The sequence below is a fragment of the Heteronotia binoei genome, chromosome 14, assembly GCF_032191835.1.
Source record: "Heteronotia binoei isolate CCM8104 ecotype False Entrance Well chromosome 14, APGP_CSIRO_Hbin_v1, whole genome shotgun sequence".
In the NCBI taxonomy this organism is placed as follows: domain Eukaryota; kingdom Metazoa; phylum Chordata; class Lepidosauria; order Squamata; family Gekkonidae; genus Heteronotia; species Heteronotia binoei.
In genome coordinates, this window is record NC_083236.1 from 70,662,547 (window position 1) to 70,688,381 (window position 25,835).

The window sequence follows — 25,835 nt, forward strand, 5'->3', positions numbered from 1 at the left end:
ACTTCTCCGCAGCAGCGCCTCCTCCCGCCCTCGGGGGCCCCGGCCCAGGAGGAGGAGCCGGCCACACCAAGCGCCTTCCCCCGCCCGCCCCTCCGGGTCCGACCTCCCGGCTGCAGGAGCCCGCTCTGGCGCGCCCCCGGACGGCAGCTGGGCTCAGACGCCCCCGCGGGCACGGAGCTGGAGGGCAGGAGGCGCTGCGGGGCGGCCTCCTTCCAGGCCCCGGGACGCCCCCTCCAACCGGCCGTCTGAGCCGGCGCGGGGCTTCCTCGCCCGCAAGCTTGGCTCGCCGCGCCCTCTCTGGGAACCGGCCCGGGCCCCGTCGCGTGACTCGGAGGGAGGCCCTTTCCAGACCAGACCAGACCCCGGGAAATGACCTGGCCCTGGACGACGTGCAGCTCAGCACCCCCAGCGGCTGCCCGCACCTGCCCACTCGCCCTCCCTCCCTCCCTCGGCAGGTAGCAGAAAGCTCTCTGCACAGGTGCAGAAGAGGCCTTGCATTCCTGCAGTCCGAGAAGGAACTCCCGGAGGCCGCCCCCTCTTTCTGCAGACAGCGGTGGGGCAGCCCTAAACGCGCCTGGCCCCTGAGCCCGCTTGCGGGAAGGGCAGGATAGAAACCAGGGGTGGTCGAACTGTGGCTCTTTCTCATAACAGCATAAGAGAAGCCCTGTTGGATCGGATTCCGGCCAATGGCCCCTCCAGTCCAACATGCTGTGTCACACTGGCCAAAAAACCCAGGTGCCATCAGGAGGTCCAGCAGTGGGGCCAGGACACTAGAAGCCCTCCCACTGTGCCCCCCGCCCCCAGCACCAAGAATACAGAGCATCCCTGCCCCAGACAGAGAATTCCAACAACATGCTGTAGCTAATAACCACTGATGGACCTCTGCTCCAAATGCTTATCCAATCCCCTCTTGAAGCTGGCTAGGCTTGTAGCCGCCACCACCTCCTGTGGCAGTGAATTCCATATGTTAATTACCCTTTGAGCAATTTCATTGAGTGCCCACGAGTTCTCCTATTGTGAGAAAGGGAGAAAAGTACTTCTTTTTCTACCTTCTCTATCCCAAGCATAATCTTGTACACCTCTATCATGTCACTCCGCAGTCGACGTTTCTCCAAGTTAAAGAGACCCAAGCATTTTAACCTTTCTTCATATGGAAAGTGTTCCAACCCTTTAATCATTCTAGCTGCCCTTTTCGGGACTTTTCCCAATGCTATAATATCCTTTTTGAGGTGCTGTGACCAGAACTGCACACAGTATTCCAAATGAGACCATACCATCGATTTATGCAGGGGCATTATGATACTGGCTGATTTATTTTCAATTCCCTTCCTAATAATTCCCAGCATGGCGCTGGCCTTTTTTATTGCAATCGCCCACTGTCTTGACATTTTCAGTAAGTTATCTACCACGACCCCAAGATCTCTCTCTTGGTCAGTCTCTGCCAGTTCACACCCCATCAACTTGTATTTATAATTAGGATTTTTGGCCCCCCAGTGCATTACTTTGCACTTGACCACGTTGAGTCTCATTTCTCACATATTGTGTGGCTCTCGAAGTTCCCACTGCCCCATCAACCGGCTTGGAGATGGCATTTCTCTCTTTAAATCACTTTGCCAAGCCAGCCAGCACCTTGGAGAATGGATTTAAAGTTAAAGTTGCTTTCTTTCCACCTCCACCTCCCCCCATCAATTTGCCTTCCTTCCGGCTCTCAACCATCTGACTTTCACACCTTGCGGCTCGCAAATGTCGGATGTTTAGTCTATGTGGCTCTTACCTTAAGCAAGTTTGGCCACCCCCTGATATAAACCAAAGGAAATAACATAAAATAAAAATAAATAAAGTCTTTTGGCCTTCTACTGTGGCGGGTTCTGACCTGCACATGATGCTCCTTGAGTTCTGATCTCGAATTTGAGGTGGCTGCTCACAGGTCAGGAGAAATCATTCTGCGCATGCTCAAAGTTCTCCTCCACAAGCAGGTGACAGCAAGGTGCTTTGCAACTGATGCTGAAAAACGGATCCCAGGCTAAGCGGAAGTGGGCGTGGATTTCTCTGCTTCCAGCCCCCTCCCATCTTTTATGCAGCCACTACAGAACAAATCCCATCCCTATTCTCTGCTCTGCATTCCATTTTGGCCTTGTGGACGTGAAAGAAAACGGAAACAAACCAAGCAAAAGGAGAAAAGGTGGTGAGAAGGGACAAATAAGAAGATGGCATTGGAGAAAAGTGAAATTAACTTCCAACCCCAGGCACCTTGCAGTTTTCATGACCTCAATCCTTCACAGGAGATCTTGTGGGAAATTGCTTGCACGTTTCCCCTTGTATTTCCACAATGAAAAGGGCCAGGCTTTTTCTCTCCATCTCCCATGAAAGTTGAGGAATTCAGAGAGGGGGGAATGGCCTATTTCTGAGGGACATTGGCTCTATGCCCTCTGTCCCCCCTGGCAGCTGCCGGCCTCAGTGCTCAATGTCTGTGTGTTCACTTGGCTAATGTTTATCTCGTTGTATCTTAAGTGTTAAGCACCTGCTGCTTTCCCATGCAAGCGGCAAGAAATCTGGGGCAAAGCCACAGGGCTTTACCTCATTTGGATGGAAGGAAACAGATGTGTCAGTATTCTCCGCTGGCAGATGATTCTGCAAGGCCTGAAGCAGAGAGGGGTCTTACCTTCCCTCCTGCTGGACAGCCATTTCACTAGTGCAAGGAGGGACAGGTTGCTAAGCATCTGGTAGAACTCCTCCCCATCCAAATGCCCAGGGAAGAAAAGGTGCCCGTAGGGTGCCCCTTCGGAGACGAGTGGGTGCCTGCATCTCACATGTGGCTCCTTTACGCTTTTCCCCCAGCAAGTCACAGTTGACTTACAGTGACCCTGGAGGGTTCTCAGAGGTGCTTTGCTGCTGCCTGCTTCCTCAGGGGTCTCCCACCCAAATGGTCCCACCCAGGACCAGCCCTGAGTAGCTTCCAGATAGTACAGATTGGGCTACCCAAGTCAGGGCCATTTATACGTGGACAGTTTTAAGCAGTTCTACGCAGGGCTGCCCTTGAAGCTGCCCCAGAAACTGCAGCTTGTTCAGAACTCAGTGGCATGGGCACTCACAGGTACCCCAATGGCAGCACATATTCAGCCAGGGCTTTGCCAGCAGCACTGGCTCCAAGCTGAGTCCCAGGTCCACTTCACCATTTTTGTTCTGACCTTTAAGGGAAGAAGAAGAAGAAGAAGAAGAAGAAGAAGAAGAAGAAGAAGAAGAAGAAGAAGAAGAAGAAGAAGAAGAAGAAGAAGAAGAAGAAGAAGAAGAAGAAGAAGAAGAAGAAGAAGAAGAAGAAGAAGAAGAAGAAGAAGAAGAAGAAGACGACGACGACGACGACGACAATGACTGCAGATTTATACCCCACTCCTCTCTGAATCAGAGACTCAGAGCGGCTTACAATCTCCTTTACCTTCCCCCCCCACAACAGACACCCTGTGAGGTAGATGAAGATATTGGATTTATATCCTGCCCTCCACTCCGAAGAGTCTCAGAGCGGCTCACAATCTCCTTGCCCTTCCTCCCCCACAACAGACACCCTGTGAGGTAGATGAAGATATTGGATTTATACCCTGCCCTCCACTCCGAAGAGTCTCAGAGCGGCTCACAATCTCCTTTCCCTTCCACCCTCCTCACAACAGACACCCTGTGAGGTAGATGAAGATATTGGATTTATACTCTGCCCTCCACTCCAAAGAGTCTCAGAGCGGCTCACAATCTCCTTTCCCTTCCTCTCCCACAACAGACACCCTGTGAGGTGGGTGGGCTGAGAGATCTCTCACAGTAGCTGCCCTTTCAAGGACAACTCTGCCAGAGCTCTGGCTAACCCAAGGCCATTCCAGCAGCTGCAAGTGGAGGAGTGGGGAATCAAACCTGGTTCTCCCAGATAGGAGTCTACATACTTAACCACTACACCAAATTGGCTCTGAATGGTCTGGGAGCAACGTACCTGCCAGACCACCTCTCCCGGTATGGTCCCCCAAGGAGCTCTGCATTCAGAAGACCCAAATCTACTGGTGATCCCTGGCCCAAAAGATGTTCAGCTGTCCTCAGTGAGAGCCATGGCTTTCTCGGCTCTGGGCTACAGCACGGTGGGTCTCTTTGCTGCACCCTGCGGACAGCAACGGCCTTCACTATATCTGACCTACGATCCACCTCCTATGGAGAAAGAGAAATCATAGCACATGCTGTCAGTGATCTAGACTCATGAAGGCCAGATCTGATATAAATGAGGCCTCGTCAGGCCAGGCCGTGCGTGCCATAAAATGCAATAAAGAACAAAGAAGGGGGGGGGGGGATTCAACCCAAACCTAAACAATGTAATAAAAGGCCAAGCTGCCGATAGCACAATTCATATAAATGTATAACATATAATATAAAGCATATACAAAAATGAATTTTAAAATATATTGTCTGACTATCAGACTGCATAAAATTCGTAAATATACAATTTCACATATATATTTGATGGACTTCCAATCACCACAATAACTATCCATGTTTTGGCCCCTCAGGGCCTTTCTCAGAGGTCAATATATGAAATGTACAAAGACACACATCCAGGAATAAAAATGATAGAAAGCCAAGTGTTGCTTCTTATATAATGTGTGGTTACTTAAAATTATATAAAATAAGTCATAGCTGGATATTCCTGAAAACTTCACCCACATATCAGAATATTCACATTAATGGTTCTCTGGTACAGAGTATCTAATATCACTGGCTGTGAGGTGACACCATCAAAAGTTGCTTTTTAAAAAGGTAGGTAGTCCCTGTGCAAGCAGCAGTCATTTCCGACTCTGGGGTGACGTCACATCACGACGTTTCCACGGCAGACTTTTTTACAGGGTGGGTTGCCACTGCCTTCCCCAGTCATCTACGCTCCCCCCCCCACGCACACACACAGCAAGCTGGGTACTCCTTTTACTGACCTCAGAAGGACGGAAGGCTGAGTCAACCTGGAGCCAGCTACCTGAACCCAGCTTCTGCCGGGATCAAGCTCAGGTCGTGAGCAGAGAGCTCAGGCTGCAGTACTGCAGCTTTACCACTCTAATATCTAATATCTAATAATATCTAATTATCTAGTATCACTGATTGTGAAGTAACACCATCCAAAGTTGCTTACCCAGGAATAAAAATGATAGAAAGCCAGACGTTGCTTCTTATATGATGTGTGGTTATATAAAGTAAGTCCAGCGATGACTTACTTTTATATAATTTTAAGTAACCACACATCACTGAGCGCTCTGGCCCAGCTGCTGTGCTGTTTGGCTCAGGGGTCCAGGGCCCTTGCGTGAAGGTTTGTCGGGGGCCCTGGGGGCTCAGTGGCAGAGCCTTTGCTTGGCATGCAGAAAGTTCCAGGTTCAATCCCTGGCAGCGTTTCCGGTTCGAAGTACCAGCCAGCAGGTGATGTGGAAGAGAAGACCTCTGCCTGACCCCAGGAGAGCAGCTGCCAGCCTGAGTAGGCAATGTGGGCCTTGATGCTCTGGGAGGGGGGCCTCATGTGTGCCTGTCTCCTCAAAGCAAACTGAAGAAACTCCACCCTGGAAATACACCTTCCCTGCTGGAGGTGAGGAGGCCAGAGCTCCATCCCGCAATGTCACCCTTGTGTGCCAGGCGGTGGGAATTCTGCCAGCTGAGCTTGCATCCTGGCTCCTCCCAAGCAGGTATTTATTGTCCCTGAGGTGGCATGCAGGGGCCACAATCCACACCTGCCTGGCAGAGTTTGGGGCAGGAATCGAAAGGAGCCATCTCTCTTGGGACCAGAAGCAGATATCGCAAAGTCATCGTCCCCAGTCATCTACACCTCTCCGGATCCTCGCCAGAATGCTGCTGCTCAGCTGCTTTCTCCTCTCGGGCCTCTCCCTCTGCTCTGCAGACCCTTTTCTGCTGGAGGCCCAGAGGATCATGAGCACTGCTCCAGTCATCGATGGGTAAGAAGACCCTCTCCGTCAGACCCAGGGCCTTCCCTTGGGGAGTCTCCCCTGGGGGGGGGGCTGGGGAGCATGTGGCTGGCCATGTCTGGGTTTTATGACTGCAAGGAAGAAAGCAAGCAGGGGTGTTGTAGGCGCTGAGAAAAGCTTCACTACATTCTCTCCTTTCACACGCAGCAAGTTCCAGGTTGTGCATCTGGCTGGGTCAGGTAGATGTCCAGATGTGGCCTGGGTGTAGCAGCTGTCTAGATGTAGACTTCTCTCTGAAGTGCATGCCACTCTCGAAAGCTCATAGCTTGACGATCTGGTTGGTGTCTAAAGCGCTCTTGGACTCCACTTTAGCTGTTCCAGTGTCTCGGGCAACTTAGTGGAGCTTCCTCGGCTGGCCATCTTTGTTCTCCAAAGCCAGAGAGGAATTATTTTGCTGGCAAGCAGGAGTCCAGCCCCAAGGAAAGGCCCAGGTGGTACTTGCTGTGCGTTGGAATCACCAGACCCCCAGAGTCCTGAGCGCTCGTGACCAATCAGGGCTGGATCTAGGGAGGGGCAGAGGGGGTGCTTACCCCAGGTGCCGCCTGAGGAGGGGCGCCAAATTGGGTATGGAGTCCATTCTATTCTATGGGTCCATAAGATGGAATGGGCCCATAAGGGGGCATCATTTTTTAAATTTTGTCCCCCCTCAAAAGACATGTCGATCCCGTCCTGTGAACTCCAGAATCCTTGACGGTGGGGGGTGGCCTTCATAGGGGTGCTAGATCTGTGTTGGAAAATACCTGGAGACTTTGGAGGTGGATCTGGGAGAGGGTGAGGTTTGGGGAGGGACCTCATCAGGGGACAATGCCCTAGAGATTCCACCCTTCCAAGCAGCCGTATTCTCCAGGAGAACTGATCTCTGCCAGCTGGAGATCAGCTGTAAAAGTGGGAGATCTCCAGGCACCACCTGGAGGCTGGCAACCCTATTCTGAAAGAGCCCTTGCTTATATCAGACTCCTCCAAAGCCAAGTTGACTCAGCCTGGTTATGAGCCACCTCCTAGGCGGTAGCCCACTGAATACCAGTGCTGGAGTTGGGGGCAGGGGGGAGGCAGCAAGAGTCACCCTTGGGCTTCCCTGCCCTTCCAGAGGCATCTGCATGGCTGCTGTGAGAACCAAAGTGCTGCACTCAATGGACCAAGCCTTGGGTCTGATTTGGCATTAGGGTTGCCAGGTCCGATTCAAGAAATATCTGGGGACTTTGGGGGTGGGGCCAGGAGACTTTGGGGGTGGAGCCAAGATCAAGGCTGTGACAAGCATAATTGAAATCCAAAGGGAGTTCTGGCCATCACACTTAAAGGGACCAAACACCTTTTAAATGCCTCCCCTCCACTGGAAATAACGACGGGTAGGGGCACCTTCTTTAGGGGTTCATAGAACTGGACCCCCTGGTCCAATCTTTTTGAAACTTGGAGGGTATTCTGAGGAGAGGCACTGGATGCTATGCTATAAATTTGGTGCCTCTACTTCTAAAATCAGCCCCCCAGAGCCCCAAAAACCCGCAGATCAATTTTCCATTATACCCTATGGGAATCGGTCTCTTTAGGGGATAATGGAGTGCCCTGCAGACATTCCCTCCCCTCCCCCCACTTTCTGATGACCCTGAAGTGGGGGGAGGGCCTCCAAAGCAGAGGATCCCCTGCCCCCATCTGGGGATTGGCAACCCTATGTAGCGCAGCTGTTCTTCCTCCCTTGGGCTCACTGTGGTTCCTGAGCTGTGGCTTTGGCACCGGGTGGATCTGCTCAGGAGGTTAATCATTAGACAGCGAGGGCTGAGAGACTGTCCTTGGCGCCATCGAGTGCTTGGCAAGCTCTGGGCAGGCCCTGGGATAAGGCAGAAGGGGGGCGGGCCAGGCCAGCTGGGGGCTTTGCTCTCAAGGTCCTCCCTTAGGGGGCCCCGAGTGGGTTGGGCAGAAGGCAGGTCTGTGCTGAGCTTTCGAGGAATGGGAGAGCTGTGTATATGTGCCTCTGAGCATGCACAGAGTGCCTTTCCCCTCCTGAAGAGGCTGGTTTAGGGGCCTTAAGGAAACGGCCCCAGCACTGTCTAGGGTGGCAAATTCCCAGGTGGAGGCAGGGGATCCTCCGGTTTGAAGGCCCTCCCCCCTGTTTCAGGGTCATCAGAAAGTGGGGAGAGGGGGGGGGAAGTGTCTGCTGGGCACTCCGTTATTCCCTGGGGAGACTTATTCCCATAGAAAATAATGGAGAATTGATCCACAGGTATCTGTGGCTCGAGGGGGGGCTGTTTTTTGAGGCAGAGGCACCAAATTTTCAGCATAGCATTTGGTGCCCCCCCCAAACACCATTCAAGTTTCAAAAGAATTGGACCAGGGGGTCCAGTTCTATGAACCCCAAAAGAAGGTGCCCCTATCCTTCATTATTTCCTATGGAAGGATGGCACTTAAAAGGAGCACATTCCCTTCAAATGTGATGTCCAGGACTCCCTTTGGAGTTCAATGATGCTTGTCACACCCTTTTTCCTGGCTCCACCCCCAATGTCTCCTGGCTCCACCCCCAAAATCCCCAGATATTGCTTGAATTGAACTTGGCAACCCTATTTCCAATGGAGGGAAGTTATTTAAAAGGTGTGATCACCAGGCCTCCCTTTGGAGTTCAATGATGCTTGTCACACCCTTTCTCCTGGCTCCGCCCCAATGTCTCCTGGCTCCACCCCCAAAGTCCCCAGATATTTCTAGAATTGGACGGCAACCCTACTTAAGCCCCATTTACACCTTAAGCAGTATTGTCAAAAAGCAAGCAACCCCGGCTGAGGCAATGCAGACCCCACCCCAAGCACACACACCCCTTCCTTCTGCAAGGCCTGCGAAACAGAGGCAGAGAGAGCAGCTGAGGCCTCCTCCGTTGGGAATGGGAGAGGGCCCTGGTATTCTCAAGGTTTTTAAGGCCAAAACATGTGCGCAACTACTATATGGTGTGCCATTATGGATTGGTGCGTTTGATTATTCCTTGGAACGCATCCAAGCCAAATTTCTTCGTAAAATTTTGGGAATGCCATGTTGTGTGCCTTATGCAGCCCTATGCCTAGAATCGGGGCAGGTCCCACTTGAAACTAGGGCATGGCTCTTAACTGTTAAATATTGGTTGCGAATACACTATAACTTCGATCCTTCCAGTCTCATCTTTCAAATGCTCTCAGAATCTAGTTACTCTAATTGGCTAGACTCCATCGAGAAAAAGATTAGCACTGTTGGTTTATCTTTAGAGTCATAATAATAATAATAATAATAATAATAATAATAATAGATTTTATTTATATCCCACCCTCCCCGCCTAGGCGGCTCAGGGCAGCTAACAACATTTCACACAGTTAACATAAATAGGTAAAACTTTAAGTTTAACAATTAAAAGAAATTAGACATAAAAACCAGTTGATTAAGTTAAAATACATAATTCAAATTACATTAAATATATCTGGCAGCAATAGAATTGTTTGGCGCTGGTTCTGCCAGTTTAGATAGTTCCATAATCGTATTATAGATGGCATTATCCATGCTCTCACAAACAGAGGCATTTCGTATGATTAAAGTCAGAATTCTGGATATTGAATTACAAAATCTCCACAGCGCCGCTAATAAAACTTGTTCTCCCGTGAGTCTAGGGTTTTCGTTTGATGTTGGCCATATGGCTTCCTATCTCTATTCTTTGCAAAGTCCTCAACAGCGTAGGGCCTTTTCATTGGCAAGATTTGATGTTATGCCATCACTCAGCAGTTTTATATGGTAGATATCACAACATACCCTACCCGGCCAGACTATGTCCATGTAAGTCTGGATCTATTGAAACCATCTCACATATTCTCCTGTATTGTCCCTTTTATCTAAGTATTCGTGGTCGATTTTTGGATCCTATTCTTTTAAATAAGATGGGTCTGGCTGATCCAGATAAGGTCCAGTTTCTTTTGAAGGATGTTACTCCTGACATAACTGTAAACACTGCCTTATTTCTGTACTGGGCCAAAATGATTCGTCAAGACAAGGAACAGTTTTGTTGTCCCATTTAACTGTGACCTTATGTAAATGTACTTTAATCCTGATGTCCAGTATTTTAACCTATTTTCTGTTTTTCAACCCATTGTTCTTTTAACCTGTTTTTACATGCCATTAAAGGTTGATTGATTGATTCTCAAGGCACCAAAAGCAGAGGTTGTGGGGCATCGGGTTGCCAAGTCCGACTCAAGAAATATCTGGGAACTTTGGGGGTGGAGCCAAGAGACTTTGGGGGTGGAGCCAGGACCAAGGTTGTGACAAGCACAATTGAACTCCACAGGGAGTTCTGGCTGTCGCATTGAAAGGGACCGCACTGTCCATTGGAAATAATGAAGGATAGGAGCACTTTCTTTGGGGGCTTATAGAATTGGACCCAATGGTCCAATCTTTTTGAAACTTGGAAGGTGTTTTGAGGAGAGGCACCAGATGTGATGCTGTAAATTTGGTGCCTCTACCTCAAAAAACAGCCCCCCTGGAGCCCCAGATACCTGTAGATCAATTCTCCATTCTACCCTATGGGAATCGGTCTTCATAGGGAATAATGGAGTGCCCAGCAGACATTCCCCCCCCCCCGTTTTCCGATGACCCTGAAGCGGGGGGAGGCCCTCCAAGCCAGGGGATCCCCTGCCCCCACCTGGGGATTGGCAGCCCTAGTGGGGCACTCTCTCTATTCTGGCAGAGTCCCACCTGCTTTGAAGCTAATTTACAAGCGGAGAGGCCACTGACCGAAGGAAAAGCCTCCCAGAGCAGGCAGTCCAAAGCTGTGAGCCCCAAACTGTCGTAGCCAAAAAAAGAGCCCTGCCCTGGAAAAGGGCATCAGCAGTGGCAGACTGGCAAGTTGGCCCCTGATGAAGTAGATCCCGTTAAACATTCGGGAAAGGAAGGAAAGGTCCCCTGTGCAAGCACCAGTCGTTCCTTTCCAACTCGGGTGACGTTGCTTTCACAACATTTTCACGGCAGACTTTTTACGAGGTGGTTTGCCTTTGCCTTCCCCAGTCATCTCCACTTTCCCCCCAGCAAGCTGGACACTCATTTAACCCACCTCGGAAGGATGGAAGACTGAGTCAACCTCAAGCCGGCTACCTGAAAGCCCAGCTTCCGCTGGGGATCGAACTCAGGTCGTGAGCAGAGCTTAGGACTGTAGTACTGCAGCTTTAACACTCTGCACCAATATTACTGTAATGCAACTAAAATTTACATTATATTTAGGGTTGCCAGCCTCCAGGTGCCGCCTGAGGATTTCTCGGTTTTACAACTGATCTCCAGCTGGCAGAGATCAGCTCCCCGGGGAAAATGCAACCTGTATTTACATTTCATATCTACTGCATACTGCCAGTAAAATGTACGATATATGTACACTGTAATTACCAAATATATATATATACATTTATTTCGCAGAAGTTTTAATTGTACCTTTTTCCCACTTACGTTTTTTTTTTTGAAAAATTTATTTCTTATAAAAAATTAAATGATAGCCTTATAGTTGTGGGTGGGCCCCCTTTGTCTCCTGGCAACCAATATTTTTAGACCCAGTCCACCACTGGGTGTCAGAGAAGAAGAATATGACAAGAGGTTGCACTAGACTTTAAAGGCAAAGGTCGTCCCCTGTGCAAGCACAGAGTCTTTACCAACCTATGGGGTGATGTCGTTTTCATGGCAGACTTTTTATGGGGTGGTTTGCCATTGCCTTCCTCAGTCATCTACACTTCAGGTATTTGGCAAAGAGAGATGCATCTAGACGATCCACACTCTCGAACCACAACCTCTCTCGAATAAATGAGCAGGTGTTTGACATGCTATGAGATGCAGAAGCAGCTGCTGGTCCCCAGTCCTGTGGAGACTGCTGTGGGTTTGAAGGCATGGGGAGCCAATGCCCAGCTTGGCTCTCGCTCAGCAACTGGCTCTCTCTGGTCCTTCCAGGCACAACGACTTACCCTGGCAGCTCTTCAACAGATTCGACAACCAGCTCTCCTTGCCGGCGGCTAACCTGTCTCAGCTCCGAGGCACCCACACCAACCTCCCCAAGCTGAAGACAGGGCATGTGGGGGCACAGGTAGGGGCATGGCCTGGGAGGGTGCAGAAGGGAGGCACAGAGATGCAGAAAGGGGCACACGTGTGGCGGTCTTTCCAGGCAGACATTTTGCAAATGGCTTAAACCCACTTTTAAAAACACATTTCCAGTCTTCAAAAAATGAAACAAAACCAAATTTTTGCTGTGTATTTGGGCTGCTTTCTGGCTGCCTGTGCATACCAGGAAAAACATTTTGTGGGGCCAAGAATGCAGCAGGCCTGCTTTCTGCTCTCAAGCATCACCTTCCTGCCTTTACAAGATTGTTCTTAAAGTTAGTTGGCTGAGATACTTGTTAACATCCAACGGACAAGAGTTTCCCTTCCGAATGGTACAAATGCTTATGGGTGTGCCAGGATATCGTGTCACCCCACCCAATGGCTGTGGCAATGCTGTGAACTTGGGCAGATCATGAGAGGGAGGGCTGCATCCGTGCTGAGTTTGCCTCATGATCCTTTCTTACACACCCAGGGAAATGCTGTTCGCCACTTTGGGGTCCGAAACAGGTTTAGAATCCTAGAGTTGGAAGGGGCCTCCAGGGTCACCTAGTCCAACCCCCTGCACCATTCAGGGAACTCACAAACACCTCCCCCCTCCCACACCAAACATCCCAAGGGACCCCTGCAGGCTCCATGCCCAGAAGATGGCAAAAACCTCCAGGATCCCTGGCCAAACTGGCCTAGAAGAAAATTGCTGCCTGACCATGAGAACTAAGCACTGATGCAACTCCTCGGGAAGTGGTGGGGTCTCCTTCCTTGGAGGTTTTCAAGCAGAGGCTAGATGGCCACCTGACAGCAATGAAGATCCTGTGAATTTAGGCAGATCATGAGAAGGAGGGCAGGAAGGGCTGCATCAGTGCTCAGTTCTTGTGAACCCTTCTTACACACCCAGGGAAATGCTGATGGCTACTTTGGGGTCAGTCAGCAATTTTTCTCCAGGCCAGTTTGACCAGGAATATTTTTGCCATCTTCTGGGCCTGGAGCATGGCTCACTGGGGATGTCTGTGGGGAGGAGGCCTTTGTGAATTCCCTGCATTGTGCAGGGGGCTGGACTAGATGACCCTGGAGGTCCCTTCCAACTCTAGGATTCCATGCTCAAGTGCCAGACAGGCGTGTTTGTTTTTGAGCTTACCCCAGAGACTCTCTTTTTGCTCCCTCACTGTCAGTTCTGGGCAGCCTACGTGCCCTGCGAGACCCAGAACAAGGATGCTGTGAAACGAACTCTGGAGCAGATAGATGTCATCCACCGAATGTGTCTTCAGTACCCGGAAGCCTTAACATGTGTCACCAACAGTGCAGGTGAGGGAGAGGGGAGAGGGCACAGATGGGGGAGGGGTTTCCCAGGGTCCTGGCTCCTAAGTCTAGGAGAGGTGCCGATTGGATCAGCTGTGCCACAGAAAGGGTTCCCTTCACAGCCTCCTGGCCATCTCTGGGGACCTGACTTTTGTGCCATTATTAGCTGTGATGGTTGCTTCCCACCCTGAACATGAAGGCTGGCAAAACTGCCAGTTTCTGCACAGGGCATAAGAACATAAGAGAAGCCCTGTTGGATCAGGCCAATGGCCCATCCAGTCCAACGCTCTGTGTCACATAAGAGAAGCCCTGTTGGATCAGGCCAGTGGCCCATCCAGTCCAACACTCTGTATCACATAAGAACATCAAAGAAGCCCTGTTGGATCAGGCCAATGCCCCATCCAGTCCAACACTCTGTGTCACATAAGAACATCAGAGAAGCCCTGTTGGATCAGGCCAGTGGCCCATCCAGTCCAACACTCTGTATCACATAAGAACATCAAAGAAGCCCTGTTGGATCAGGCCAATGCCCCATCCAGTCCAACACTCTGTGTCACATAAGAACATCAAAGAAGCCCTGTTGGATCAGGCCAGTGGCCCCTCCAGTCCAACACTCTGTGTCACATAAGAACATAAGGGAAGCCCTGTTGGATCAGGCCAGAGGCCAATCAAGTCTAAAACTCTGTGTCACATAAGAACATAAGAGAAGCCCTGTTGGATCAGGCCAGTGGCCCATCCAGTCCAACACTCTGTGCCACACAGTGGCCAATATGTGTGTGTGTGTGTATACACACACACACATATACATACTGTGGCTAATAGCCACTGATGGACCTGTGCTGCATATTTTTATCCAATCCCCTCTTGAAGCTGGCTATGCTTGCAGCCACCACCACCTCCTGTGGCAGTGAATTCCACATGTTAATCACCCTTTGGGTGAAGAAGGACTTCCTTTTATCCATTCTAATCCAACTGCTCAGCAATTTCATTGAGTGCCCATGAGTCCTTGCATTGTGAGAAAGGGAGAAAAGGACTCCTTCTCCATCCCATGCAGAATCTTGTCAACCTCTCTCATGTCACCCCGCAGTCCACATTTCTCCAAGCTAAAGGGCCCCGTGTGCATTAACCAGGGCTTTTTTTGAGCAGAAACACACAGGAACAGAGTTCCGACTGGCTTGGTATCAGGGGATATGGCCTAATATGCAAAAGAATTCCTGCTGGGCTTATTCTACAAAAAAAGCCCTGGTTTTAACCTTTTATAGTGGGGCAGAAGGGATGATTCAGCAGATGCCACCTTTCCCCTCATCGCAAGGCAGTGTCAGGAGAAGCAGCCTTTGCCAAAACTCTCCCTTCTACCCTTTTCTGGAGCGACCAGCCTCCTCTTCCACGTGGAATCCAGTGACATGGGGAGGGGGAGGCAGAGGCCAGGCAAGAAGAGAAGTCTGCAGATGTTTCACAGGGGCACCCCCCCTCCCATGCCCCTTCTCTCAGCCCAGGGTGGGCTTGGCTGTGGGCCCACCTGAAATGCTTGCCTTGCAGGGATTGAGGAAGCCTTCCGCACAGGCCACGTGGCCAGCCTGATTGGTGTGGAGGGCGGGCACTCCATTGACAGCAGCCTGGGTGTCCTGCGCACCTTCTACCAGCTGGGGGTCCGCTACATGACCCTCACACACAGCTGCAACACTCCCTGGTAAGGCCTGGCTGGTTTCTGTTGTGGGGTAATTTGTGTTGAGGAGATGAAAAAGATGCAGGGCTTTTTTGAGCAGGAACAAACAGGAACACAGTTCTGGCTGGCTTGGTTCAGGGGGTGTGGCCTAACATGCAAATGAGTTCCTGCTGGGCTTTTTCTACCCCAAAAGCCCTCTGTGAAGCAATGGTGACAATTCCTGCTGGGCCTTTTCTGCAAAAAAAAAAAAAAGCCTTAAGATACAATGCCCCCTGAGCCTGTGCAGAGTGCGTTCTCTTGCTGCAGAGTAAACACAGTCGGCTTGCATGCATCTGCAGAGGCTGTGTCCAAAGAGGCAATGGCCAGGCAGGTCCGCATCCTGCATGCAAGATGCATGGGATCATTGGAAGGCAGAGGGGAGCATAGGCCAGCCCTTGGGAGGGAGAAAGAGAGGGGAGGGCCTGTCTTCAGGACAGGGACACAGAAGGGTCTGTCTCTTATATGAACATATGAAGCTGCCTTATACTGAATCAGACCCTCGGTCCATCAAAGTCAGTCCTGTCTACTCAGACTGGCAGCAGCTCTCCAGGGTCTCAAGCTGAGGTTTTTTACGCCTACTTGCCTGGACCCTTTTTGGGTGGAGATGCTGGGGACTGAACCTGGGACCTTCTGCTTACCAAGCAGATGCTCTACCACTGAGCCACTGTCCCTCCCCTAATAACAGAACATATGAAGCTGCCTTCTACTGAATCAGACCCTCAGTCCATCAAAGTCAGTCCTGTCTACTCAGACTGGCAGCAGCTCTCCAGGGTCTCAAGCTGAGGTTTTTTACGCCTACTTGCCTGGACCCTTTTTGGGTGGAGATGCTGGGGACTGAACCTGGGACCTTCTGCTTACCAAGCAGATGCTCTACCACTGAGCCACTGTCCCTCCCCTAATAACAGAACATATGAAGCTGCCTTCTACTGAATCAGACCCTCAGTCCATCAAAGTCAGTCCTGTCTACTCAGACTGGCAGCAGCTCTCCAGGGTCTCAAGCTGAGGTTTTTTACGCCTACTTGCCTGGACCCTTTTTGGGTGGAGATGCTGGGGACTGAACCTGGGACCTTCTGCTTACCAAGCAGATGCTCTACCACTGAGCCACTGTCCCTCCCCTAATAACAGAACATATGAAGCTGCCTTCTACTGAATCAGACCCTCAGTCCATCAAAGTCAGTCCTGTCTACTCAGACTGGCAGCAGCTCTCCAGGGTCTCAAGCTGAGGTTTTTTACGCCTACTTGCCTGGACCCTTTTTGGGTGGAGATGCTGGGGACTGAACCTGGGACCTTCTGCTTACCAAGCAGATGCTCTACCACTGAGCCACTGTCCCTCCCCTAATAACAGAACATATGAAGCTGCCTTCTACTGAATCAGACCCTCAGTCCATCAAAGTCAGTCTTGTCTACTCAGACTGGCAGCGGCTCTCCAGGGTCTCAAGCTGAGGTTTTTCATGCCTACTTGCCTGGACCCTTTTTACTTGGAGATGCTGGAGATTGAACCTGGGACCTTCTGCTTACCAAGCAGATGCTCTACCACTGAGCCACTATCCCTCCCCTCTTCCTTCCTTCCTTCCTTCCTTCCTTCCTTCCTTCCTTCCTTCCTTCCTTCCTTCCTTCCTTCCTTCCTTCCTTCCTTCCTTCCTTCCTTCCTTCCTTCCTTGTTGATGGCATGCTTCCTTTGGCAGGGCTGACAACTGGCTGGTGGACACAACAGCTGAGGAGCCAGTGCACCACGGGCTGTCCAGCTTCGGGAAGGTGAGGTGAAGGAAGAGGGCAGGCAGGTAGGCAGGAGAGGGGCAGCTCAACCGTGGTGGGAGAACAGCCCCTGGAGTGAGGGATGCTTTGCCGCTTGGAGTCTCTGCTCTGCTTCCACGCTTGCACCAACTACATGAAAGATTCAGTCCTTCCCCGCAGGGAGAAAACCACTGGAGAAGAAATGCTCTAGGAATGGTTATTTCTTTTTCCTAAACCATTGCAATCACCTGCTTCTTAACCACCCAAACTAACACAATCGCTACTAATTTTAATGTGGTGTTTTAACTTTGATCTGTAGGTTTTTTAAATTGTTATTTTCTATGTTGTGATCCGCCTTGAGCCCGTTTACGGGAAAGGGTGGAATATAAGCCTACAAAATAAATAAAAAATAAATAATATAGCTGTCCTGAATGACACAGATTAAGCCCCACAAGTGTTACCTATTTGGAAAATCCAGATTCTCAGCCCAAAGATGTCCAGAGATCTGTGTTCTGGGCTGGATGCAAACCTGAGGGAGATGGGCATCTTCTCCCAAGCCAGGCCTCTACTCCGTGGGTGCCCTGCTATGTATTCCGTGTCCCCCACCTGCTCAGGGTAACACTTGTGCGAGACAGAGTGGGTGCATTCTGCTCAGTTTCCACGACGCCCTTTCAACGTATATATTGTGAGTTGTAAGAGCACCCATGTGTTAGGGTTGCCAATCCCCAGGTGGGGGCAGGGGAACTCCCATGTGATGGCCAGAACTCCCTTCGGAGTCCAATCGTGCTTGTCACACCCTGGCCCCACCCCCAAAGTCTCTTGGCTCCGCTCCCAAAGTCCCCAGATATTTCTTGATTTGGACTTGGCACCCTGACACAGCCTCCGCCCCACCCCAAGGGTGCTGGTTTCCGTGGCATGACCTTCCCAATCCCCACAGCGCGTGGTCGTGGAGATGAACCGCTTGGGCATGATGGCGGACCTGGCCCACGTCTCTGTGGAGACCATGAACGACGCCCTGAACGTCTCCAGAGCACCAGTCATCTTCAGCCACTCCTCGGCCTATGCCATCTGCCACCACCGACGCAACGTGCCAGACGACGTGCTCCTCCGGGTGGTGAGCGAGGCCAGGGTGGGGCGGGGTGGCTCGTGGCAGAGGCACAGGGTGGTGGTGGTGGGGGGGGGGGAGACTGGAGGATGAGAAGGCCAGGCAAAAGAAACCCCAGCTCTCTTCTCCTAGGGAGGCTTGACCCTCTTCAGCTGGCCTGCCTGTTTCCTTTCTTTCTCCCAACTGAGGCAGCCATTCTTTATCTGCAGAGCTGCGCCCGACTACTGGCCCGTTCGGCCCCTCTCTTCTCTGGAGGTGGGGGAGATGCAAAGAAGATAAAACCCTCTCTTCATTAGAATGATTCAGGCAGCTTTTGATGGCTTGTTCAGGGACCGGCCAGGCTGGGTGGAATCAGGAGGAGAGGTGGAGCCGGGTCTTGAAGGGAAATAGGACTGCCACTCCCGGGGGGGGGGGGGGCAGGGGATTCCACCAGTTTGAAGGCCCTCCCCCTGCTTCAGGGTTATCAGAAAGCAAGGGGGGGGGGGAATGTCTGCTGGGCACTCCATTATTCCCTATGGAGACCAGTTCCCATAGGGCAGAGGTGGCCAATGGTAGCTCTCCAGATGTTTTTTGCCTACAACTCCCATCACCCCCAGCCAGATGGCTGGGGGTGATGGGAGTTGTAGGCAAAAAACATCTAGAGAGCTACCATTGGCCACCCCTGCCATAGGGTATAATGGTGAATTGATCTGCAGGTATCTGGGGCTCTGTAGGGGGCTGTTTTTTGAGGTAGAGGCACCAAACTTTCAGCATAGCATCTGATGACTCTCCTCAAAACACCTACCAAATTTCAAAAGGATTGGACCAGGGGGTCCAATTTTATGAGCCCCCAAAAGGTGCTCCTATCCTTTATTATTCCAAATGGAGGGAAGGCATACAAAAGGAGCATGGTCCTGTTGAATGTGAGAGCCAGAACTCCCTTCAGAGTTCAATTGTGCTTGCCAGACCTTTGCTCCTGGCTCCACCCCCAGAGTCCCCAGATATTTCTTGAGTCAGACTTGGCAATCCTAAAGGGAGAGGGGGCCATGCCCCCTCCTCTGCCTGAATGTGCCCCTCTGCCTCTCCTCCCAGAAAAAGACCCGTGGCCTCGTGATGGTCAACTTCTACAATGACTACGTGTCCTGCAGCTCTAAGGCCACCCTCAGCCAGGTCGCTGGTAAGTCAGGGAGCAGGGAAGGAGGTGGGGCAGGGCGGGGGGTGGGGAGAACTGAAGCATCCAGAGGACGTCTTGACCTCCTGCTGCTCCTTCCTTCAGATCACCTGGACTACATCAAGCAAGTGGCTGGGGCTGAGGCGGTCGGACTTGGAGGAGATTATGATGGTGTCAGCAGGTATCTTGGGGAGGGGAGACAAGCTCTGCCTAATAGCCAGCTCCCCACCCCACCCCCAGTGCACGGCTGGCCCGAGAGGCACTTGAGCCTGCAACAGGGGGCCGTGTTGCCTGGGGACAGCCTGCTGAAGGGCCACCCAGGACTGATGACAGGAAGGGCTGCTGTCATATTAGGATGGGGTGGAGTCGCTTTCTGTGGGCCCTGAAGGTCAGACCAGAAGCAGGTTGAAATTAAATCAGAAGAGTTTCTAGCTTATGGAGAGGGATGGTGGTTTAGCAGGTAGAGCATCTGCTTGGGAAGCAGAAGGTCCCAGGTTCAGTCCCCGGCATCTCCAACTAAAAAGGGTCCAGACAAATAGGTGTGAAAAACCTCAGCTTGAGACCCTGGAGAGCCATTGCCAGTCTGAGTAGACAAGACTGACTTTGACGGACGAAGGAGGGTCTGATTCAGTAGAAGGCAGCTTCATATGTTCAGTTATTAGGGGAGGGATGGTGGCTCAGTGGTAGAGCATCTGCTAGGGAAGCAGAAGGTCCCAGGTTCAGTCCCCGGCATCTCCAACTAAAAAGGGTCCAGACAAATAGGTGTGGAAAACCTCAGCTTGAGACCCTGGAGAGCCGCTGCCAGTCTGAGTAGACAAGACTGACTTGGATGGACTGAGGGTCTGATTCAGTATAAGGCGGCTTTCTATGTTCATAACATTAGGAAGAACTTCCTGACACAGCAGTTCGTTTGGTGTAGTGGTTAAGTGCGTGGACAGCACCTTCTCTGTCCAGAACAGAGGGTCTGGTCTGCTCCCCACTGAGAAGCACGTCCATCCTCCATGAAACCAAAACCGAAAGTCAAGTAGTGGTTAAGTGCATGGACTCTTATCTGGGAGAACCGGGTTTGATTTCCCACTCCTCCACTTGCACCTGCAGGAATGGCCTTGGGTCAGCCATAGCTCTGGCAGAGGTTGTCCTTGAAAGGGCAGCTGCTGTGAGAGCCCTCTCCAGCCCCACCCACCTCACAGGGTGTCTGTTGTGGGGGGAGAAGACAGAGGAGATTGTGAGCCATTTTGAGTCTTTGATTCAGAGAGAAGGGCAGGGTATAAATCTGCAGTTCTTCAATTCTTCTTCCTCAGTGGAACAGGCTTCCTCCTGGGGAGGTGGTGGGCTCTCCTTCCTCGAAGGTTTTCAAGCAGAGGCTAGATGGCTATCTGACAGCAAGGCTGATCCTGTGAATGAGGCAGATCAAGAGAGGGAGGGCAGGAGGGGCTGCATCAGCGCTTAGTTCTTGTGGCCCTTTCTTACACACCCAGGGAAATGCTGATTCCCACTTTGGGGTCAGGCAGCAATTTTTCTCTAGGACAGTCTGGCCAGGGATCCTGGAAGGGGTTTTTTTTTGCCATCTTCAGGGCATGGATCAAGTGTCATAGGCGGTGGGAGGTTTTTGTGAGTTTCCTGCATTGTGCAGGGGGTTGGACTTGATAACCTTGGAGATCCCTTCTAACTCTGACTCTAGGTAGTTCTGAGGGCTTACAGGGGCATAAGAACTGTCCTGAGGACAGACCCAAACTGCCAGGGGAGGGACTCCCAGCAGCCTCTCTTTCCTGGCCTCTCCAGCAGGGCCCACCCCCTGCTGAGCCTCCCATCTGTCCTTGTGATGGAAGCCCGTTGGGCGGACTCCGGGGGTGGGGGTCTTCCCCCCTCCTCCTGGGGCTCCCTGGGACAGGGCAAGGAAGACCGAGCTCTTGCTCCGGGGGCTTCACCTGGGTGTTCTCTGGTATCACAGAGTCCCGGTTGGCTTGGAGGATGTCTCCAAGTATCCAGACTTGATTGCAGAGCTGCTGCGGAGGAACTGGACGGAGAGTGAAGTGAGAGGCGCCCTGGCAGGCAACCTGCTGCGGGTTTTCCGGGAAGTGGAGCAGGTAAGGTGGAGATCAGCAGACACCAGCTGTGGGGTGCAGGGAGTGAGCGGCACAGGAGAGCCTTCATTAAGAACATAAGAGAAGCCCTGTTGGATCAGGCCAGTGGCCCCTCCAGCCCAACACTCTGGGTCACAGAAGAACATAAGAGAAGCCCTGTTGGATCAGGCCAGTGGCCCCTCCAGCCCAACACTCTGGGTCACAGAAGAACATAAGAGAAGCCCGGTTGGATCAGGCCAGTGGCCCCTCCAGTCCAACACTCTGTGTCACATAAGAACATAAGAGAAGCCAAGTTGGATCAGGCCAGTGGCCCCTCCATTCCAACACTCTGTGTCACATAAGAACATAAGAGAAGCCCTGTTGGATCAGGCCAGTGGCCCCTCCAGTGCAACACTCTGTGTCACAGAAGAACATAAGAGAAGCCCTGTTGGATCAGGCCAATGGCCCTTCCAGCCCAACACTCTGTGTCACACAGGGGCCAAAAAACCCCAGGTTCCATCAGGAGGTCCACCAGCGGGGTCAGGGCACTAGAAGCCCTCCCAGCTTATTCATGCATAAACTGGCTCTGTTCTGCCCCCCTCCTCCCTTCTTCTCTTGGACTCGGAGCTGAGCCGCTGCAGCTCAAGACCCATGCACTCTCCCCTCCCCCAACCCTGCTTACGACCCGGCTCTTTTCCTTCCCCAGGTGCGGGACAGGATGTCTTTGGAAGCTGTCTCCCCTGACGACGTGCCCATTGCATCTGAGGAGCTGCAGGGGTCATGCCGAACTCACTAGGGGGACACTCTGTCCCGGATTCGCCTGCTCTGCTGGCGCCCTTTCTCCTGCCTGATGGCTGCTGTAGAAGCCCCCAAACTCACTAAGCCCCGGCTGAGCAGGTCATGCTGCAAAGCCAGCATCTGTTATAAGCCGCCCTGAGCCCTGCTACTTGCAGGGAAGGGTGGCCTAAAAATGTAATTAATAAAATCGCGTCTCACACCTCAGTCAACACTGTACCCCCTTTGCCCCCCCTCCCCACCTCTTGTGGTAGGAAACACAGAAAAACCAGCTGTCCTTCTGCTCCTATGCTGGATTTTTGATTGGGCCATGCGGGGGGGGGGGGGGGGGGAGTGTAAAAGAAAATATTGGCAGCCAAATCCAGTCATTGCCATTGTATTGTTTCCCTTCTGCATTGTCATGCTGCCTCCTTCTAAGGAGTTGTGGGCTCAGTCGAGTCTCTCTCCCAGTGCTTTTCTCCACTGCCACCCTGGGAGGAGGCTGGGCTGAAAGGTGACTGGCTCCAGGTGACCCAGAGAGCATCAAGGCCAAAATCTCCTTCCTTGGAGGTTCTTCAACAGAGGCTAGATGGCCATCTGACAGCAATGAGGATCCTGTGAATTAAGGGGGAGGTGTTTGTGAGTTTAGAGCGATTCCTCAGTGGAACAGGCTTCCTCCTTGGGAGGTGGTGGGCTCTCCTTCCTTGGAGGTTTCTCAACAGAGGCTAGACGGCCATCTGACAGCAATGAGGATCCTGTGAATTTAGGAGGAGGGGTTTGTGAGTTTCCTGCCTTGTGCAGGGGGTTGGACTCGATGACCCTGGAGGTCCCTTCTAACTCTAGGATTCTCTGATTCTAAAGTGGGATTTGAACCCTCATCTCTCCCCATGCCAACCTGATACAGGGTGTCTCCTCCCGGCCAAGACGCTCTCTCTCTTGGCCTAGCTGAGGTGGCAGGAGCTGCCTGGGGGTAGGGGCAGGGCTCTGGGTGGAAGCCCCCAGGCAGTGAGGCAGCTCCCAAGGCCCAGGGCTTTTTCTGGGGGGGGGGGGGGGATGAACTGCCACATAGCCTCCATTCTTGTCCTGCCCCCCCCCCCGTGTGCAGCTCCCCCACCTTTTGCTTGGCCCTCTCCCCCCCCACCCCCCGCTCCCTGGCACATGGGCCTCCCAACATCACTGGGGAAGGCTGTGCAGGAAGCCATTGCTGGCAGGGACAGAAGGGGAAGCGCCCAGTGCCAGGGGAGACAAGGCAGAAGACACGGAGGCGGGGAGGCGAGGGGGAAAGGAGGGTCAGGAGCGGCTCACCTTCCAGGCTCAGGAGCTGGCAAGAAGCAGCCCAACGGCCTCCTCTCACTGGTGGCAAGGCAAGGCAGCCCCGTCTCCAGGCACAGACGGAGACGCCGAATGCCAGCCAGGCGTCCCGTTCCATGGGCTCCATCCAAGCATCCATCATTAGCTAATTAATTGGCTAATCAAGCGGCTCATTAGCAGCTTCCTCTGGCATTTCAGGAACAGCCTGTCTTTGCCAGCAGGCAGACAGCGGAAGGCACCTGGGCAAGCGGGGTGGGAGGGGGGAGTCAGCTTCCTGTTGTGTCGGCTGGCTGGCTGGCTGGGCGGGGGTGGGGGGAGGAGAGGACAGACAGAGATGGGGCTCTCCTTCTCTAGCAAGTGCTGTGAGCTCCTCAGCAAGGGGGCAGGAGAAGAAGATTCCCTGCTCAACAGCCAGCTGGCCTGGCAGCGCAGACCAGCCATGAGTGGCTCTCAGAACTGCCTGGGAGGAACCAAAGGGGGCTCCTGAGGCCCATCTGGAAGGTGCTCTCAAGTCACAGCCAACTCAGGTGAGGTTCTCAAGGCAAGAGTCATGCAGAGGCAGGTTGCCGCTGCCGGCCTCTGCGTAGCGACCCTGGACTTCCTTGGGGGTCTCCCATCCGAGTCCTAACCAGACCAGCCCTGCTTAGCTTCTGAGATCTGATAAGATCAGGCTAGCCTGGGCCACCCCAGGTCAGGGCAAGAGACATCCAGAGGCGGTTGGCCCTTGCCTGCATCCGCGTTGCAACCCTGGACTTCCTTCATGGTCTCCCATCCACGTACAAACCAGGGCCGACCCTGTTTAGCGCCTGAGCTCTGATTAGACTGCCCTTGCCAGGGCTATGCGGGTCAGGGAACTGCTCCAGACAGCCCCCATTGCCGTGTAGGCAGGACACTCGAGGGCAATCCCTTGCATGGAACCCAGAGGCGTCGCAATAGAAGAGACTGCTTCTAGAGATCTTCCCAGCCCCGCCTGACCCTTTGGCAGTGTGCTAAGGCTGTTCACTTCTTGCCTGTTGCCTTGTGACCAAAGCCCCAGGGAGACCAGGTGTTTGGTTCTGCAGCCTTTCCTGCAACTCCTTTCCCCATTCAAAACACTCCTAAGGAACAACTCCTCCGCTGTGACCAGTGTGCCCTCTAAGCTGAGTTAGTGTGAGCTCGCACAGATTTTTAGCCTCCAGCTCACACATTTTTGTCTCGGCTCAGGAAGGCTGGCCCCAGAGCACGCGAATTTCTGCAGCAGCTCACAAAGTAGAATTTTAGCTCCCAAGACTCCACAGCTTAAAGGGAGTCTTGGCTGCGACTATAATAATAATAATACTTTTTATTTGTATCCCGCCCTCCCCGCCCGTGCAGGCTCAGGGCAGCTCACAACATACGAATGTAATATACAATAAACCCATACATAGTAATTACAATTACAATTATAAGATCATCATTAAATCATTAACAACTTGTATTAAAATTAACATTATGGTGCTATAACTTAGGTCTTCAATAAAATTCAGTGGCTAAAACATGTCCAGCGAAACTTTCTTGGCTCGGTATTAGGTGAAGGCTATTTTGAAGAGGTAGGTCTTACAGGCCCTGCGGAATTGGTCTAAACATCGCAGGGCCTGTACCTCCTCCGGGAGTTGATTCCACAGCAGTGGAGCTGCAGTGGAGAAGGCCCGATCCCGGGTGGTCTTCAGTCTGGCCTCACTTGGCCCAGGGATATTCAGCTGGTTCTTTCCAGCTGACCTCAACGCTCTCTGGGGCTCATATGGGGAGAGACGGTCCCTCAAGTAGGCAGGTCCTCGGCCATATAGGGCTTTAAAGGTGATAACCAGCACTTTGTAATGGACTCAGTACACCACTGGCAGCCAGTGCAGTCCGCGCAGCCCCGGCTGAATGTGCTCCCATCTTGGGAATCCCAACAGCAGCCTAGCCGCCGCGTTCTGCACCAGCTGCAGCCGCCGAGTTCGGCACAAGGGCAGCCCCATGTAGAGGGCGTTACAGTAGTCCAGTCTCGAGGTGACCGTAGCATGGATCACCGTTGCTAGGTCCCGGCGCTCCAGGAAGGGGGCCGACTGCTTCGTCCGTCGAAGGTGAAAGAACGCGGACTTGGCAGTGGCCGCTATCTGTGCCTCCATTGACAGTGAAGGCTCCAGAAGAACCCCCAAGCTCTTGACCCTGGGGGTTCAGCAGCACACGTCAAAAAACGGAAGGGGGATTTCCCTTCCCGGGGCACCGCGGTCCAAGCAAAGGACCTCTGTCTTTGTTGGATTCAACTTCAGCCCACTCTGAACTGGTTTCCAACTGCATCTCCTCGTTGTGGTGAGTCTGGTGCTTCTGTAAGAATGTGTTAACTGCAGCAGCCACATTGCCTGTTTCCCTCATGGGTGCCAGTCTTCATGGGCCAGTTCTCACCCCTTGACAAGACTGGTGTTGCGGATACTGGGGCAGCCTTGCCCCCAAGGCCAGCTTTCTGGTCAGATTCATTCCACAGCATCTGTGCAAGGCTTCCGTCTCCTCAGTGAGCCAAATTCACACGTGCCCTGCTGGCCCTATAATGCCTGCCGTGAGTGGCTTTGAGGGAAGGTGCTTTAAAATGCACGTGAAACAGGTTTCCGAACTGTGCACAAGGCCATGGAGAAAGGGAGGCCAACAG

General features: G+C 52.3%; 1 protein-coding gene across 1 annotated transcript; it reads left to right on the forward strand.

Moving 5' to 3' along the window:
* Nucleotides 1-5,844: 5,844 nt before the first annotated feature.
* Nucleotides 5,845-21,909, forward strand: DPEP1 (dipeptidase 1). The gene is made up of 10 exons (XM_060254467.1): nucleotides 5,845-5,954; nucleotides 11,907-12,039; nucleotides 13,220-13,352; nucleotides 14,886-15,036; nucleotides 16,737-16,806; nucleotides 17,723-17,899; nucleotides 18,962-19,046; nucleotides 19,146-19,221; nucleotides 20,992-21,127; nucleotides 21,810-21,909. The coding sequence occupies exons 1-10, from the start codon at nucleotides 5,848-5,850 to the stop codon at nucleotides 21,897-21,899; spliced, it is 1,158 nt and encodes a 385-aa protein (XP_060110450.1). The 5' UTR covers nucleotides 5,845-5,847; the 3' UTR covers nucleotides 21,900-21,909.
* The last annotated feature ends 3,926 nt before the right edge of the window (nucleotides 21,910-25,835 follow it).

What these genes read in the sequence shown, in the direction of transcription:
- DPEP1 (XM_060254467.1), top strand. Translation starts at nt 5,848, where the DNA reads ATGCTGCTGCTCAGCTGCTTTCTCCTCTCGGGCCTCTCCCTCTGCTCT. An exon ending in ATGTGTCACCAACAGTGCAG is followed by an intron (nt 13,353 to 14,885) that starts GTGAGGGAGAGG and finishes CTTGCCTTGCAG; the next exon opens with GGATTGAGGAAGCCTTCCGC. An exon ending in TTTTCCGGGAAGTGGAGCAG is followed by an intron (nt 21,128 to 21,809) that starts GTAAGGTGGAGA and finishes TTCCTTCCCCAG; the next exon opens with GTGCGGGACAGGATGTCTTT.